The sequence below is a fragment of the Manacus vitellinus genome, unplaced genomic scaffold, assembly GCF_001715985.3.
Source record: "Manacus vitellinus isolate BGI_N305 unplaced genomic scaffold, ASM171598v3 scaffold_1_pilon, whole genome shotgun sequence".
In the NCBI taxonomy this organism is placed as follows: Eukaryota; Metazoa; Chordata; class Aves; order Passeriformes; family Pipridae; genus Manacus; species Manacus vitellinus.
This window is the reverse complement of record NW_021939396.1, coordinates 13,690,186-13,709,588: the sequence shown is the minus strand read 5'-3', so window position 1 is coordinate 13,709,588 and position 19,403 is coordinate 13,690,186. Positions and strand designations below refer to the sequence as shown.

At 38.1% G+C, this 19,403-nt stretch overlaps 1 protein-coding gene across 1 annotated transcript in view; it reads right to left on the bottom strand.

Annotated features, from left to right (window-relative positions):
• Positions 1–782: 782 nt before the first annotated feature.
• EIF3H (eukaryotic translation initiation factor 3 subunit H) overlaps positions 783–19,403 on the bottom strand; it is an 86,645-nt gene continuing 68,024 nt past the window's right edge. The window contains exons 3-8 of the mRNA XM_029959423.1: positions 17,852–18,019; positions 16,243–16,342; positions 14,713–14,862; positions 6,554–6,674; positions 3,093–3,225; positions 783–1,045 (exon numbers count right to left, since the gene is read on the bottom strand). Coding sequence (XP_029815283.1) covers positions 948–1,045; positions 3,093–3,225; positions 6,554–6,674; positions 14,713–14,862; positions 16,243–16,342; positions 17,852–18,019 — 770 coding nt within the window. The 3' untranslated portion in view covers positions 783–947. The remainder of the gene's footprint in view (positions 1,046–3,092; positions 3,226–6,553; positions 6,675–14,712; positions 14,863–16,242; positions 16,343–17,851; positions 18,020–19,403) is intronic.

Here is a 19,403-nt window from a genome sequence, read left to right as displayed (position 1 = left end):
TTCTTCAGCCATTTTAGGCTGAAAGACATGCAAGAAAGAGCTCAAGAGGGGGAAAAAAAAGAGGAAATCAGTGACGGTAACATGTGCATTTCCACGTACTAAACCTTTAAATTAACTTTCTTGTTAAAAAGATAAGTGGCCTGAGTTCAGGAATAAAGCCTCATCCAGATGGCAAAGCTACTGCAGGTGCTGCCCATTTACACTACACTGGCTGCTCCAGGTTGGTTATTTCTGCACTTTCCACCACAAACAATTCAGCAGCACCACTGGGTTGCACAGAATCGTTTAGGCTGGAAAAGACCTTTAAGATCACTAAGTCCAATCATTAACTGGTTTTCATTCCAATTTTTGACTCCAGATTCTGATCTCGACTCGGTGGTAGCAAGAGAAAATGAGAACCCAGCATAGCACAGTATGGTTGGAACCAGTCTCCACATCACACTGGTTTTGTATGGTCTGAATGTGAAGCTCTGTGAAACATGGAAGGACCATTGCACCAGACTGTCCAAACAGATTAAAACAAAAATGAGCAATTGTCCCTAGTCTCTAGCAAGTTACAGTTGTAACTTCCCAAAGAAAACGGGGAAATCTTAAATTTCTTCTGTAAGTCAGCTATACTGAACATTTGCAATATTTGTTTTTATTTCTGACTCCAAGTAAGTTAAATAAAACCTGTATTATTTACTATGACTAAACATGAATAACTGTCAAACATTTATAAAACCTGAGTGACCATAGAAAATTCCAATTCAAAAGAGCCACCAAGCAAAGAAACACTAAAATATCATTAAAATTTGCCTTTATTTTTCTTACACGAGAATTCTACACAAACCAAGGTGACTCTGTTTTATAAGACTCTCTTCCCAATTTAATAAATTTTCAAGATGATCATGAACAGTGTAAAGTTGTAAATAACTTTTCCTGTTGAGGGCTACAGCAAAGTTTCTTCAGTTGTTGTAATCCTGGAGAGCCTGAGCCATGAAAAGCTTGCCCAGGTTCTGAGCATTAAACTCCTTAATATTCTGGCAGTAGGTATTAATTTGACCTGTCAAAAAGAAAGAAGAGTAAACCCTTGTCAGTTTTGAAATTTAGAAAAACTGCCTAGAACACCATTTTTCAAAAGCCAAATGAATGTGAATCATTGAGGATTTATAGAAAGAAGCAACCAAAACTGCTCAACTACCCTACACATAGGAATTTTACATTTTCAGGATTCCCAAACAGGTTTGAGAAGAAGAAGAAACTAAATCAGGAGAACAGGTTAACTGGTATGCTCAGAAAACCCCTCAATCTTCCTACAATATTACATACAATTTCTGAAAATACATAGGACAATAAAAAGAAAAAACAATTTTTGCCGCTGCACGGAAAGTTCAATCACATTAATTCCTCAATTTAGATGCTCTAAAAATACTACAAGATTGAATTGCAATTCTGTTCTTATGTATCTGCTGTCCCTGTTAAAATATTTGTAAAAAATATTTTCCTGCAGCAGACTGAAAATTGTGGTACTCCTGACATTCTGCTAGCCTTTTTTTCCACCTAACATTTCACTTTATTCACTATTTCAAGATTCATCAGGGTATGAAGATTTGTTGGTGTTTTACAAATCAAACATGCCCATCAAAGCATTTTTATACTCTTAGAGCTACAAGTTATTTCCCTTGTTAACTAGGAAAAGCAAAACATGAAGCCAGTTTAATCAAAATTCAGGCTGTTGAGAAGGCCAATAAACTCTCAATGTAATGCTCTATTTGAAAAGTTTTTAAATGCCTCAGAGACAAAAGAGCTAAGTTTTATTCTTTATCCACAAACTTTACTTCATCTAAGCTGAAGTGTATGCTTTCAATTCTTCCCCTGACTATAGGAAAAGAACAAAGAAAGTGCTCTGGCTGAAAACTGTTTTTTCCTTTAAGTATAATAGTTTTCAATTCCTTCTCTTGTAGGAGATGATTCATCTTAAGCTATCACTTTCATAAAACACACATGTACACACATACACACAGCCATTGCATTTATAAGCTACGCTAGAGTTGAATGTTTAAATACTTTAACGGTGCTAGGATTCAGTAACTGGTAAAAACTATCAAAACAATGCCTTTTTTTTTAAAGACTCCGTGAGGAATAATAAATCAAGAATATTATTTCTTCTAAAAGCAGCCCTTATTAGTAGCATGAAAGTATTAAATATTAAAATAATAATCTTTTTGTCACTTCAGAATTTAAGACCGGTAACTCAAATGATTTTTTTTTTTTTTTTTTTTTTTAGATCAAAGCACTCTTTGCTGTACAGTATATTACCAGGATTTTGGTTTAATTTTGTCTCAGTACAAAACAAGGTAATAGCTATTTGATCCAAATAGCCTGCTTGGTTAAACAATTTGCTTTCTCATGACATTGTCCAATTTTATTTTACTTAGTAGGGCATCTAGGATGTCTGCTGTCTGTTGACACTGTGAAGTCCCAGTATTTTTACCTTTCCACGAGGCACAGGACAGGCACTGACTGTGGTTATGCCCAGCAAACAGGAAATTGGGGGGTGGTACCTACACCTATCTATGCTTTGTTCCCGTTTATATTTTCATTCCCTTGGGGTCCAAGATGATGGGGATAGTTTCCCTAAATCTCTGGCCATATAAATCAACAAAATTATCCTCATTCTATTTGAAATTAAAAGCAAAACCGTCTCAGCTGCTGCAACAGCCAGTTCAAACCTAGAAATGTTATCAGTAACTTAGGGCCGCAGTCAACTGCTCTGAATCAGAAGTTCCAGCCCCAACAGCTTATTCCTGCCTGTACAGCTCCTGCCTGAACTTCTGGAGCTCAGGGAGGGGCTGGGGCATGAGTGCAGGCAGCAGCTACACCCACTCATGTAGAAAGCCTGCCCTGTGGGCATTTCTCCATCTCTCCTTTAAAATCCCAAATTTAACACATCAAGGACAGTATTTGGAAAGCTACCAATGCCACAATATCACACCATAATGGCAAAGGTAATGAAAAATAAAGATGCTTTCAAAGGATGCAACTGCATTTTTTCCTCAAGCTAACATTCATATACGAAAAGATGAGTTGAAAACGCTGCTAAACATCACCTGCAATAAGGAGTGACTCCATTCTTGGAGGTGGCTGTGGTGGTTTGAACAGTTTATTGATGTCCTCCTCAGGAAGAGGGGGTTCTCCTCGACTTTGACGCTGTATATTTTCTTGTTGACGTCTCTGCTGGTACTGAAAATAAAGCAACAGGTTCAGAAGGCAGCAGGACTTCCAAAGCTGCAAAAAGTTTTTCTTTCCAGGTGCTTTTTAACCAGCAAGTATGCTTTAAAAATTACACTTATTCAATGCAATTCAGGTTATTTCAAACAATGCTAATGCGATTCACAGTTTATTGCAATTCACTGGCAACAAGCTGTCCCCACCTCACAAACTGGCACCTTAAATAAGAGAGATGCTGCAGAACTATGAGGTACTGAGGTGGTGGGGTAATGCTGTGTCTGATGGAAAGAATACAGTATGATAGATAAAGGCCTCCATTGCCCCACAGAGAAAAGCAAGGTATGGAATATGGTAGGTATGAGAAACCATTACCTCAGGTAGTTATATAAACAAGAAATTTTCCATTTTATGCAAGTTAAAGGTCAAAACAATATTAATGTGAAAGGGGAAGCAAACTTGATTAAATAAGGTATTTTAAGCCAAAAAATATTAATTCTAAACTGAGAAAGAAGTGGTGACTGAAACCAAGCACAATGATTAATTTCTCTATTCCAGTTATTTAGATATTCTGCCACTTCAATGCCATTTCTTTGTGGGTTACTAGAGGATATACTAGAGTAGCAGCTTGTAGAAATTATTATGCTATATATATATAAAAAAAAAAATTGTTTTCAGTGCTTCTCTTTCCCATATAGATTACTCAAACTTTACAAAAATCGAAGCAGACTGTTTCTGCAGCTTTTGGATAAACATTTGTTCTTGCAGAAGTACACAAATCTGAAAACATGTATATGAGATTTCATACTGTATGTCACAGCATGGAACTAGTTATAAGGTTTGTCTTCAAAGCCCTCATATTCAATGCACACACACACAAATCTTTATTTTAATGGGGCAGAGAGCACAGAGTGTTTTCTCTCACTTAAATGTATCTGTGATTCTGTGAGTTTGAAAACAGTTCTTACTTGGTGGCACACAATCAAATGAAGTAATTTTTTTCCAGTAGTAGTGACAAATACATGTTTTCAGACAATGTTAAAAATAAAATCTTAAATGCCCATATTTGTATGTGAATTGCATGTAGATTCTTCTTTCTTTGCATTACCCCATTCACTTCTCAGCAGTCTGCCTATTATTCTTTATTGAAACAGCTTGCTCTTAATCACAATTGCTCCATTTCAAAAATGAAGTTACAACCACTAACTATGCCACAATGAGCCACTACTAAAGCAGCTATAGTTAGTAAAGAAATTGAGACACCATGGAACCTACTTTGCTCTGCTTTTCAAAATAAATAGATCCCCTTGTTATTAACAAAAACCTTTGAAGTAGATGCCATCTTTCTATTCCAATTAGGCAGTAAAGGAAAACAAATTTTCTGAAGATAACATGTATGAAGCTTCTATGTCCTCAGGAATTACAAAGCCAGGAGAGATCACTGATCACGTGCTGCTTCTCTGTCCAAAGTATTCCCTGTCCAAGCTTCACTTTACTTAAGTGAAAAAAGGTAATTTTGACTTTAAAATAGTAAGTGATGAAGCATTTCACATGAGCCACAGGTGCTCTTTTTAATAATAACTTACTTTGTGTGGCAATACCTGCAATATTTTATCTTAAAAGTGGTCTGGCCAATTTTCAGTTGGCCAATATTGAATCTTGTCATATCTCTGTCTGCTAGATTAAAGAGTTCAAATTTATTTTTCATGCAGGTATTTCTTGAGTAAGCAAGTAATTTGTTAACTTATCATGTGATGTGAGTTGTGTTCACCGAGATCTGCTCTCCAGGCTCTTAAATCATTCTCATAGAACTTTTTTCCAATTTACCACCATTCTTCTATAGTTAGACCCAGCATTGCTTTATCAAAGGCTGCAACAGCAAAGAAAGTAATAATGTCTCCAAATCATAGCACAGCTAAGGTTGGAAGAGACCTCTGGAGGTCACCTTGTCCAACCCCTCTGCTTAAGCAGGGCCACCTAGAGCTGTTCTCCGTACTCAAGGTTCTCTAATCAGACTGCTTTGGATTTTAAAGAGGCCCTTTGGCACCAGAAATTAAAAGTCAGCATCATCCAATCAGCATCATTATCTACTGATACAAAACATAACTAAAATGTTCTTTCCAATCAGAGAACAGGCCGCTGTCTTCACAGTCCACTGGATTACATTTCTTTATTTCTAGATACATGACTAGATACATTACGTGTGATGGAACTAAAACACAATTTGTTTTGGAACAAAGCTTGTACTTTCACCTCTTTCATTTACTGAATGTCTGATCCCTGTGTCTATAGTGTATTTATAAATTATTTTGGTTTATCATAAATCATTAATACACACGTAAAATTGCAAAGAAAGCCAAATCCATACTATATGTCACTAGAAGTGAATTCTAGCACATTTTATAAATCCTCTTGTATAGGGTTTGTGCGGTAAGGTTTGGTAGCAGGGGGGCTACAGGGATGGATTCTGTGAAAGACTGCCAGAAGCTTCCACCATGTCCAACAGAGCCAACACTAGCTCGCTCTGAGACGGACCTGCCACTGGCCAAAGCTGAGCCCAACAGCAACACTGACAGCACCTCTGAGATAAAACATTCAAGAAGGGGGGGAAATAAAGCCCTGCATAATGGCAGCTGAGAGAGGGCAATGAGAGTGTGTGAGAGAAACAGCCCTACAGACACCAAGGTCAGTGAGGAAGGAGTGGGAGGAGCTGCTCCAGGCACCAGAGCTAAGATTCCCCTGCAGCTCGTGGTAAAGACAATGGTGAAGCAGCTGTGCCCCTGCAGCCCATGGAGCAGGGGAGGAGTGTGAGAAGTCCTACCCTTGAAGAGGAAGAAGTGGTAGAGACAATGTGTGATCAACTGACCGCAGCCCCCATTCCCAACCCCTTGTGCTGCTGAGGGTAAAAAGGAGAGAAAATAGGGAGTGAAGTTGAGCCCAGGAAGAAGGGAAGGGTTGAGGGGAAGGTGTTTTAATATTTGGGTTTATTTCTCATCACCCTACTCTGATTTGACTGGTAATAAATTAAAGTAATTTCCCCAAATTGAGCCCGTTTTGCCCGTGACAGTAACAGCCACATGATCGCTCCCTGTCTTCATATTGATTTCTGGGAGTTTCCTTGTATTTTTTCTTCCCTGCCCAGCTGAGGAGGGGAGCGATAAAGTGGCCTTCCAGGACATTTGGCACCCAGCCAGGGTCAACCCACCTCATGACTTAAGAGGTATGTTTTTGTATGAATTTTATCTTGCTTAGATCCCAATTCATCTGTCTTGGATAACACTACCCAAAACGTATCTTGTGGAAAAAAAAAATGCTCTCATTCAGGTTTTTCCATGTTACCAACCTGATGTTTCTGCTGCTGCTGTTTGCTTACATTCCTCAGGTACGTATTGTATTTAACAATGTCTTGGCTCATCTCATCCACTCTGTCCATCAGTAGCTGCAGACTCTTCCCAAGATGATTACTGAAATACAAGAAACATTCATGAAAGATTAAATTTACTATTAAAAAAGAAGTTTTAAAATTTAAAAGCCATTCTGTCATTTACCATCATTTTTGCACTAATGGCACTGTTTGCAAATCCTTAAACTCCTTATCTTTGTTCATATACTTATCTGATGATACTTTACATGGCATCTCCTCCTCTAGCATCTTTGCCTTGTTGCAAATACCATAATTAGGTGTTTTGGTCTTTCCAGGAACCTCTCAGTAATGAAAAAACAATGCCTTGAATGAATTTAAAGTTATTACAGATGGAGGTCATACGTTTGAAAGAAAAAGTCTGATGCTTTTGTGACATGTAACCCAAACAATATTCCAGGAGATGTGTTCAAAGAGTTTGGTTTCGAATTACTACTTACTTACAAGGTTTTTCACAGATTTTTAACTATCTCTGCAGAGAACTTCTTGAGAACTGCATCTCATTAACTAGTATATCAAACCACGCCTGAAGTTCAGCAGACATTGCTTGATCTTAGCCGTTGAAAGGGAGAGTTGCATCCAGTCCAGCCAGCTCCACATTCCATACCAACATGGAAGCAGCAAGGCTGGGCGCGTCCAGTTCCAGTTATGCGATCTACTGCCTTGGCCAGACAAATGCAGTCTGTTAAACAACTTTTATGGTTACCATTTTTAGCAATGGATTCGGTATTTTGCAGGAATGTTCAACTCAAGGTATAGCTTCCAAGTCAAAGTTTTGGAAGTTTTTAGGTTGGTGCCCATGGAGACAGTATTCATCCCAAATTGTGTTTACACGGTAGAGCAGCAAAGAAGGACACTTTCTGCTCTCTATTGATCCCTTTGATCAGAAGCTAGTTTGTTGGCTCTGAGCTAAGCCTTAGCCAGTACTACTTGGCTAAAGGCCAACAACTCAAAAAGCTAAACTCCACCCTTCTCTTCTTCACTACAATTCATGAGAGTTTCTTTCCAATAAAAAAGTTTGGGGCACTTCAATGTCAGAATCATATCCTTCAGTCACTGTTTCTCTGTGTTATCTGAGATTCTTTCTGCCTTTCACAATGCATTCCTGCCATCCTACAGCCTACGGACTGGGGAGACTCTAACTGGAATACAAAGGCACAAAGCTAAATGTAATATTACACACATCCCTTTTTAAGTGTAAGTTATTCCCCAAATCCATAGAACTCATAGCTGGAGACAGAAGCTGGTAATGTAGTGAGGCAGTAGGATACCTGCTGAGATCAAAGCTGGAGGCACCCTTATCTCAGTGCTAGGACAGCTGTTTAACTCACTGAGCTGCCTGCTCACTGAACAAAGGGCTGCATCAGTAACTTCAGACCACAATTTATTTACAAGCCAGAGTTAGATCTCAGTTGTGCACAGGGGCAGATGGTGAGGAGGATTTCAGCTACACAGCAGTAAGAAAGGCGCCACTATAATAATTATTTTTAAACTTCTTGGGGGTTTTTTGGTTGAACATTTCAAGAACATGGTATTTAGAACTGTGGAATATTGCCATGGCTAGGGGCGTGCATGTTTCCAGTTTTTTACAGAGTTTATATTACATGGAGTTTGTGTTAGAACTGGCTATTATCAGAAATGCCTGTGTAGGTATACACTAAAGGCCTTGTGGGGTATGTGCACATCAGAAATACATAATTATTTTACAGATAGTGTCCATGTGAAATATAGCTGGTTACAAAGAATATGTTTTATATGAATCTCTTTGGGACCAGCTTAGTACAGCAGAATACAGAAACAGAGAGTTATTGTTAGAAGTTGCAGTAATACAGTGTTTGCTCTCATTGCCAGGGAAACAAAAAGCTAAAAACAGATAACTTAAACAGATGTGAACTGAGACATGAAGTGATAAGTATGCTGCAAATACAGGACCAGCTTTTTCCTCAGCTCTCATGTGGTTGATACCCCTTTTTGCTCCATTTCTTAAAAAAAAAATAGAAAGACCAATAGCAAGTAATTTGTAAAAATGTATATATACAATGTTTAACCAAGTTTTACTCAGCTGGACTTTATTCTGGTGGTATTCAGAAAGTTAGATCACATTGCTCCAGCCCATAACACTCACCATACACTTAATTAGCCCAAAGGGTCCTCTAGGTACTTCCTTACCTTGCAGCAGATCTCAAAGATCACATTACTAGGTACCTCTGTGCATCAACGCAATTTTAAAAAAAATTAAAATATATGTATTTTAAAAAGGGGTGCCAGTAAATGCTGTTCACATGCTCATCAAGACTCACTTCCCTACAGGGCTCTGTGATAGTCAAATGTAGACAATGTGGAGCTCAGCACAATGTGGAGCACTTGGCTTTGTTGTTGTTCTGGGGGCATCAGTAATAAAGAACCTGCAATTTTAGTGGATGCATTTCAGTCAGCAGACTCAGCAAAGGAGTTGATTAAATTGAGTTTACATTTAAATTAGTGAGTAGTGTAGACCAACAGAAGCAGATCTATAAAGCAAAACAGCTGGTGTTGAGAAACCAATGGCCATGGTACATGTGTCTCAGGGGGCTCTTATCACTACTTCTGACACGGTCCAGTGATCTGGAAGTGGCTGAAGCACAGTAATTATCTTCCTAATGCCTCTTTTCAGTTTAGTTTCATCTGAAACAAGTCAGGTCTCAGATCACCCAGTGGTGATGATCTGAGCACACTCTTGAGCTGAACTAGAAGACAGCTCCACCCTAAGATAGCACCTGGAGACCACCACACTGGTATGTGAATCCTCATAAAAGAAAACTACCAGCTGCAGAACTGCTTTCATATTAAGCATCACAAAGTCCACGCTGTGTTCTTTTTTGGGAAGAAATATAGATAATAAAAGAGGGAGAAACAGAATGAAAATCAGGGAAAAAAATCTGTCATGTGGATTCTTACACATCTAATGAAGAAATAATCTAATGCAAAAGCAGTCCAACAGAACTGTTACAGGATCATACACCTGTAGGGAGAGACCTGTAAAACTTCCAGAAGTTTATCATTTGATACTTATCTGCGTAGCTTAGTTGGCATAATCAAAAATGCCCAAAAAGGACAAACACATACAAACTGTCAAAGGGAAACTGTCAAAGCCTGTTTAGAACATAAAACAGACTAGAAAGTATAGCCTGGAAAGCAATTTCTTGTGCTGTGCATTTTTTCTGTAACAGCCTTATACTTGATGGGGTATAAACCTTCACACAAAAGGGCAGATATGAAATCAGGTCCTTGGCACACGGATTACTCCTGATTCCTTGTTTAACAATTACCAAATACAAAGGTCACTTAATTCTGAGGGTGAAAAGTAGAAACCTGTGGAGTAGCATAATCTGCAGGTAACACTCTGGTCTTTTCTGTTTTCCCAGTAGTGAGCCTTGCATCTGGCAGTGTTGTGGTCCAGTAGTCACCGAAAGAGAAAGCAACAACTGTGTATTAACTGAACTCACACATCACTCACTACACAAGGACATCCAGCTAGGATTCAGGTCTGGCTAAGAGACGTGAATGCAAACCTTCCTCTTCCTGAGGGAGTGCTCGTAGCACCAGAGCCTCCCTTTGCAGATATATTTTAAGGAGAGCAAAGGTGCAGTTTACTGTTGCCAGCAAAGTCAGTTTAAGAGGTTCCAACATCAGCATCTTCCTGCCTCTCCCTCTTTGCCCAAAGATTACAGCACTCTCAGCTGTATGGATTCAGCTGTTTGCGTGGGCACACTTCAAACTCTTTTAGTGAAATAGTCTACTGTAAATGCAAACCCACTCCCTGTTGGGGGTTCTTTTTTTTTTTTTTAGGGAGGCTGAAGGAAGGGCTGGAAGGGAAGAGTGGGAGTCTGCCTTTTTCCATCAGACTATTCCACAAAGCTATTTGTACAGCCATATTCTGAAACAGATGAGGGAATAAAAATCTTTGAGGGTGGGAGGGGTGTAGAGATGAAATGGGGGTAGGGGGAGAAACGAGGCAAGCAGCTGGGGCTGGAACCTCAAACTGGCTCCACTTCTGTAGGATTCATAATGGGGAACTACACATGAAGCCCACATTTAGTTCAGCATCTTTAATCAGAAAAGGACTCCAGTCACACTTGCTAAAGGTCTGAAACACCCAAAATGAAGCCTCAAGTGAAACACCCAAACTTCAAAGAGCAGCAGCAATTCACATCATTCTCAGCTGCCCGTGTCCTGCTCATTAGTTTTAGTTGTTTCCACACACAGCTCACAGGCCTCAGCTCACCCTTTTGAAGAAGCCACGTACCCACACTGGGCTGGGAGCCTGGGTGCCTCAGCTCCCTCTAAGATCTGAGTCATGATGCTGTAACCGAGGCACCAAATTTTGGGTATAACAATTCTGAAGCTGGAGATGTCCCAAAAAGATGCCCCCCTAAACTTGCCTACAATTGCCATATTTGCACCCCCTCCCTTATTTGATTTTATTTTGCTTGCACCATGGCTAAAGAAGACAAGAACAAGGAGCAGCAAGAGGAAGCATATGAAAATGCTGTATCTGTTGCTCATTTTTTCCACTTTTTCCACTGAGGCCTCTCTCCGAGTCACTGCTTTTTGGGAAAGGTGCCACCTTGTACAGTGTTTTTCCTCCTGGTGAGAACAGCTTTCAGTGGATTAGAGAGGTACTGCTGGGCAAAGCACATCTTTTTGATTAAAAATTTCTAAGGAACATTCCCACCACTTAGCAGAACTTGTCTACATCTCAGCATTTCAACCTGAGTTCAACCTGTGCTGTTTAAGAGGATTTTGTTTGAATGAGATATGTAAGTCAGGAGTCTTGAGCTCCATTTGTTTTCTACTCTGATTTTGATGTGTGCCTTTGGGCAACACATTTAACCTCTCTGTGTCAGGTTCCCTCCTCTGCAAATTAGAGATTTTCATAATTATCCTAATAATCTGTTAAGCACATTGAGCAGTAAAATGTATAAAGTTTAATATTGTTTTCAAAAGCCAGTGTAACCCTCCTTATTGTCACTTTCGCAAAAATACTGCATCTGATGTTTGAAAAATATATCTGCCAAGTAGATGTTAGTGCAGTAAATGTTCAGCACATGTTTGCTTCTACTGACGCACACTATTAGAAAAATTGCTTGAGACAAATTGAGATATTATAGAACAACCCTATTATGAAGCTAGACCACAAAAAAGGTTTTTTTAATTTAAACTAGATCATCAATAAAATAAGGAAGAGATGGATGAGAATGAGAAAGTTGGTTGTAATTATTTCTCTGAAGATCTGGAACATTATCTGACAGGATTTTAATTCTTGAGTCTCTATCAAAAGACTGGCAGTGCTCCAAGGTCTTCAAGACATTTTGGTCCTTAAGGGTAGCAGGAGGGTAACAGTTTGAGAAAAGGGTCTTTACTTGCTACTACTTGCTAGCCTTGTGCTAGTCTGCCTTCAACTTCTTTGCCTAGAATATTACAGTCAATTCAGATTTCACAAGAGAAACACAAATTTTTGCCCCCAAAAAGTAAACTACTATATACGATCACAAATGTACTTCAGAAGGAGAATGATATTAAGGTGCAGGCAAAGTACCTCAAATAGGTAGAGCTTCAAACTCAGACAAGGTGGGTGGCTGAACATGTGAAAATCATGATGAAGTAAACTCTCCAGAGGAGAGGAACTATGGGTAAATAATTTTATTGCCAAAACTATTGCTTCAGAAGATTACAAAAGGTTCAGGGATGCTCAAAAAGAACAAAAAAAAAAACCCAAAACCACCAAAAAAACCCCCAAAACCACCAAAAAAGCCTAACCAACCCCGAACACCAAAGAAATAAGCCAACAACAAAAAACCCCAAACAAAACAAACAAAGAAAAAACAAACAAACAAACAAACAAAACCAAACCAATACAAAACAAGGCCAAAGTCAAAAAGGAGCCTTGAAGTTACTGTCAACGACAGCAATAATTGCAAAGTGCAGAAGACAGGCACCAAAATTAAAAGTTGCTATCTGAAATGTTTTAGCCACAGCTGCTGAAAGACAAAAATAAGGCAATGTGAAAATAAATACAGAAAAATGAAAATAAAACTCCAAATAGTGGGGGTTTGAACTTCCCTACTTCAGGCAATATATTCTTTGACAGAGCAACTTTCGCAGCTGAATTCAAGTAAAAACTAGTTAAATATTTCAGCAAGCAGTACAAGTCACCCTACCTTGAATAAACAAGCATTAAAATGTTTTAATTTGCTAGTTGCTGAGTTATACCAATGTAAGATATCACTGAATGTAACCTGCATGGTAACTAAAAGCAGCTATCAAATATTAAAAAAAGGACACATACAAAAACTTCCAAGCAACCCACTGGGGTAATTTCCAAAATCTTCTCTCCATCAAACCAAACTAATCACTTTAAGTTCCTTGAATAGACCAGGTGAGCCAGAAAAATCTACCCAGAAAGTCTGGTTTTAATTTTGGGTTCATCTTTCTCTTGTTCACTTCTCGTCCCCTTTACTGATACGAGGATCAACACAACAGCCTGTCTTGCACCAGGCTTTTAACACCATCACTCCAGAACAGAAAACAATTTGTACAGTTCTTATCTTTGATCTTGAGCCAGGGCAGTGGTACTGAACAGTTACTATGTAAGATGTAAAGCTAATGAAAAACTTCAACTGTGGCTTGTGATCTGTTCAAACTACTTTCCATTTCCAGAATTGTATTGTGTGACCAGCAGCACCCCTTGCTAGGATCCAGGGTGCTGGGTAGTCCCAGCCCTTTATACAGGAGCAAACTCATAGAAACAACCAAGGACTGTCAGGTCACCTGCAACCTGCTGTGGTCCTCTTTTTCACAGTATGGTCCTCTTTTTCACAGTAAAGTGACAGAGCTCACAAGGAATCAAATCATTGTCATCTCCTACATCCAGTGTCCACCCTTTCCTCAGATGGGGTAAGGTTTGTGATCTTTGACCAAGGAAAGAAAGCCTGACAAAAACCCTGTGGAGTCAAACAGACCAAACATCTCGGCAAAAATTCTTCACTTCGTTAATTCCAATGCGCAAAGTCACAACTTTACTGGACAGAATTATTGACTAGGTATCACTTGTGACATTTGTAAATTCTCCAGCAGAGTTCAACCCTATACTTGTTCTCTCTTAACCACTTTCTCTAAAAGCTATCAGATCCCTCTCTACCTCCGCATAAGCTCAAGTAGACAGAGTGGAAAATTTCCACTAGAAATATGGATCATTATCTTCAGTCTTATATGGGGGGGGGGGCAGGCAGCAGAAAAAAGGAATAAGAAAAGAGGCCACTAGCATCAGAAGCTTGGCAGACAACACCCTGATGTGTAAGTAGAGTGTTATACCCCAAAACCCCAGTTTCTACGTACAACAAGATACTGTATCATTTTGTGTATCTGGTTGTTTTGGTCAGCCCAATAATAATCCAAATAACTGTACTGTGTTGTGTAAGATTTAAGCACCACCACATTTTTGATCACACTGCTAGAAGGCATTCCAGCTTTGTAATCAGAAGTGTATTTTCAGGACAAAGTGCTACAAGAACAAAACGTTATTCTTAAAGTTATAAAAATCATTTTAGAAACTCAATTTCTGACATTATGAATGCTGGCTGTCATGACAATCAGTCTGAGCATTTTTGTCAGTTTCTCAGAGCCTTTATTATTTTATTTTATTTTCAAATTCATCCTGCTACCAAAGTAAAACAACTGCAATTTCTTTTTTATTAAAATAATTCATATAATTACTTAAGGAATATTTAACAACCAGCTTTTATATACAGATCTATTTGCCTAAATTTTCTGAGTGCCGACATTTTCTTGAAGAAATCCATACCACAAGCAGTGCAGGTATATGTGGATTACAGACTGAATTTAGTCCTTGAATCTAATGCTACAGTTTTACCATGCAATTTTCCTTCAGCAAAGGAACATGAATGGTAAAGTGTTAACCCCATTAAAAGTCAAGGCAAAGCTTGCACGGACTGTAATGAGACTGGGATTTCACCCAAGGTGTTCAACTGTGGTTTGGGAAAGCGAATAAAAGTACATCCATTACTGTAACAAGTACTTACCTGCTAGCCAGACTGAGCAATTCATGTCTATCGGCTACTGCAGATTTCTTTTCCAGTTCCCACAACATCACATTGATCAGGTATGAATTCTTAATTACAATGGGCACTTCTTCAAACATGTTTTCATATGCAATATTTGCTTTTTTCAAGCTGTGAGAAAAAGTTAAAGAATATTTACCAATATAACCAGTACCTCTCTTATTCTCTTTGTTGAATTGCTGCTCCAACAACTGGCAATTGTGTAAAAACTCTTGATTGTCATAGTCCCACAATCTAACATGAGTGAAGTTTTGGTAAGAGCGCATTTGCATGGCAAAACCTCACGTTTACAAAGACTAGGAAAAGCTGCTCTAGGAAAAACTCTCACAAGTCAAGCAGCTGCCTTGCTTGCTAATACATTACCTACACGAAAAAACCTCCAGCAACAGACTGTACTGACAGGATTAACTCTGCCCCTTCCAAAATATTTTACTGATTTCCCTGCCATCAAGGTTTCTTAAATAAAAGTAAACAGTTAGTTACCACATGACACTAAAATATATTTAACATCATAAGTACTACAATGAAAAACGATTTCCCAAATAGCTGAATAATTAAAATTTTTACTGACCAAAAAATCAGATTCACAAAATAGCCTATGTTTTGGAATAATTAAATTCTATGGTGAATATTAAAATATAAACTTCCAGTGTGTATTTTTTTACAATATGCACATAAAAAACTATTGCTATTGCTTTATAATAAAGCAGACAGTAATACCTTCCATTAAATCTGGAAATAAAAGTATGATCTATAAGTTTCTAAGGAAATACAGCCTTAACTTCTCTGTATTCATATTGGATTTTGGAATAAAATCTTTTCGATTTTGCCTCCTCCCCCCCTCCTTTTTTTTTTTGGACTAATCACAGATTTGTTTCTTCATTATGGAAATGTTTAGACACCAAGCAACGAAATGATTATGTTTTTTCTCAGTGAAGTAATTTTAACACGTGCTTGTGCTTTTGCTGTTGAATAGCTAGCTGCTGGAGGAAAAGGATGCCAGCTAAGGCCTACATCTGTAACAAGCAGCTCATCTTCTGAAACAGAGTAATTATCCTACTTTACTCCAGAAGATTGTGTCCACATGGGGGAGTTAATTTGGAATAAATACACAGCAACAGCTACTCCAGAATACCTGTTCTATTTTCCTTCAAGACAGATCAGGTACTTCCCTTCCTCCATTTCTTTTTGCCTGTTTTTGGCTCTGTCCCCAGATACAGCTATCTTCTCCATGGTCCTCTCAGCACATCCACTGACTAGCCCCAAAATCAGTTCAAGTTCCACCACTTACCCTGATGCCTAAAGACTGACTTTCATGCCCTCTCAGCCCCCTGTATCAGTGCTCATCTATCACTACCCATATAGATCCATTTTTCCAAGGCACGCACTGTTACATGAGATTTTAAAACACAGTGTTTCATTATCCCACGTACTATTCTGCACCCCAAATTCTGCAAACCCTGTGAGAAAACATTCTTTGAAGTTACTTACGCTTCTGGAGAGAAGTCTTTTTCTTTGCAAACTTCCATCAGTTTGGGAGTCAGCCTATATGCCTTCAGGGATAAAGACCCTTGGGCAGTCTTAATGGGATCTATTCATTAAAAATGAAGGAATCATAATATCAGCAGTATTAACAAACCCAGATTGCCTTTTTTATTTTTAAATATCTGAGTGACATAAACAGGAGGAAAATAACTAAGTAGTCCTATTAACAAAAATTAAGACAATGAACACAAAAAAGACACTATAGCAAAGGTAATCCTATTGTACTGCGAGGTAAAATACATCCAACAATATTTAGTGAAGTGAATTAGTAAACTTAAGTTGGAGAACACGGGGGGGACCTAGACCCATTCTACTCACATTATTTCCACATTAAAGGTCCAATTCACATTTTCTTTTCTTTCATATGAATTATCCACAGAACTTACGTAACAGCGACCTCATTTAAATAAAGATTTTTCCTTCCAGCTATTATGCAGTAAATTAAAATATTCATTAAACTATATTTTATATTAAGAAATGTAATTTTAGAGTAGCAATAAGCTAATTCAGATCAAGTTGCCATGCTGCTTCGTGTATGTCAATGTAACTGGTATATAAAAAGATTCGTTTTGCCTTGACATACTCTGCTGAATTTAGGGGGAATTTTCTAAACAAACTGTTACATTCCTTGGACAAAGAAGCTTAACACTTGCAGCATGATAACGGCTGAAGCATGCCAACATGAGAATAAAAGCTGTGTTAACATTCATGTTGTCTGAAACTTAACACAGTAAAACTTTTAGCAATCGGTGATAAAATGAAAACCAAAATAGACTGAAACAAGTGGAAAATTCATCAAGGTCTGATGATGCAATGTTTCCAGCCAATATAAGTATACTTTAACAACTTGTTCTTTACTGTAATCCAATTGTTAACATACTGAAACAATTTTGGGGCAGCTCATAAGATTGATCGTATTCATTAGTATTTTTTCTGACAGATACTCAGGACGTTACATTTACTTCTCAGCTGGAAACTATATGCAAGTCTGCCAGATATGGCAAACTGTGAGTGTTTGGGGAGGGGGAGGCTATAAAGCTGTTAAATTGCCTACGGTTCTGATACAGCACAGAACATCTGGTCTGGAGAGCTTGAGGAAACACCATTAAATAGGCAGAAAAGAAAAAAATCTTTGTGCTAAGAAACAGTCCAGGTTTTGTATGCTTCTGTCAGAGGTATAAAAAAAACTTGGCAATTCGTGCGATGATTGGTCAGTCACGTACAGAGCCAGACACGCTAGCAAGCGGGGTTTGTTAGACATCTGGTCGGGTTCCACCAGCCCCTTCCACGAGGGAGGGGAGATGAAGGAATAAAAATGAAGCAGCTACTCCAGCATTCCAAAACGTACACATCAGGGCTCTGATAGCAAGAAAAATAAACAGAAAGAAGGAAACCCTGTCTAGACTTAGCTGCTGCTGAGGCTGCCGTAGACACAGGGTTGGTATTTACTCGAAAAGGCCTGCCAGGCTACTCTTACAGGCAAAAGACAGAATACAAAAATAGTAATAATAATATTAAGAGGGGAAAAGAATAATAAAGGAAACCTCATACTAACCGTAAATGAGAACTACAGACTCCTCAATTGCGTGCTGGTAGCTGAACTGGGAGTCCAGGAGGGCACGAGTGACAAAAGAGCCATAGTACGTGGACTGGTACCAGCCAACGTGAAGATGATCAATGTTTACGTGGCGGAGGCTTCGCATCATTTCCATCTGGTATTGAACTAGATTAAATAAAAAGTATGTTTAAAAAGTAAACTTACACAATTTGTACTATTTAGAGAGAAAGCTTGATATTAAATGAGTAAATTGTATTTTATTTTATTTTCATTTTTGCAACTGCCCATAAATTTGTTTACTCGCTGCTGGACTGTCTTCATTAAAATCCAGAGCTTCCTCAGAGAATAAGACCAGCCTGAGTAAGCAGACTTTTTCAGCTGCATTTAATTGCTAAAGTGATCAACAAACTGTTCCACGTCATTTACAGTGTGCATTACCTTGCTCATTCATAAAAAAAAAAATATACTGGGTTTCATTAAGGAGTAACATTTTACCAATTAGTAACAAAGACATATTGTGATTTAAGTTGCAATACTGACTGGAATTAACTTGTGGAATCAAAAGGAGAATTATTTAATAAGAAATAGATTATAAACTATCTGTGTCTTTTTCACAACAAGAAACTACATTTATGTTAGGAGTTTGGGGGACCAGCGATAGCTGTCAGATAGTTTTGACTGTATTTATCTCCTCTTTTTCAACACTGTTTCTTCTTTTTAGATGTATATAAATACAAAAAATGCGTGTATGTACATACTATTGTATATAATACACACACATCTATATACAGTAAGTTACTTTAAAAAGATGACAACTTTTTTTGTCAGGCTTTTTACACCAACAGCTGTAATGTTTCATTGGACCAACCACATAAATTTTATTCCTACAAAATGCTTCATTCAAACAGATCACCTTTATGGAACAGAATTCTATTCAGGAATATTTAACATAATCCCATTGAGCAGAGAAACACACCTTATCACTTATCAGACCTTTTAAACAGACAGACACAGTGCCTGCTGGTTAAACTTAAGGAAACAGATTTTAGTGTGATTATCAGATGAACCAATGCTCAGAGCCAACCAACAGGAAATCAAATGCAACAACACTACACAATCCTTCAGTTTTGTCTGCAGCTGCAAAAACTACAAAGATAAAACACACACCCCTTATGCATTCATTTTTGTTAATTTTTTTTAAGGTTTCTCCTTGCGCAGATGAAAACATGATATTCATTATAAAAAAGCAACACAAATTCATTAGGGGCAGAATGTGCCACGTTTTCAGACTCCACTTCATACTTTTTCAAAAGGAAATAAAATCCAAACATATTAAAGATACTAGGAGACATTTTTCAGGACTCGACAAATATTTTTCCAACTTATCACCCACCCTTACAGCACAAACTACATTCTACAGTCTCTGGCCCTTTTCTTTAAACTGCCATATCTGACTGACTGTATTTTTAAAGTAACACTTATAAACACTTATATAAACCCTAGCAGATTTCTTCTATCAGCATATGTTGGTGATTGCATTCTACTTCAT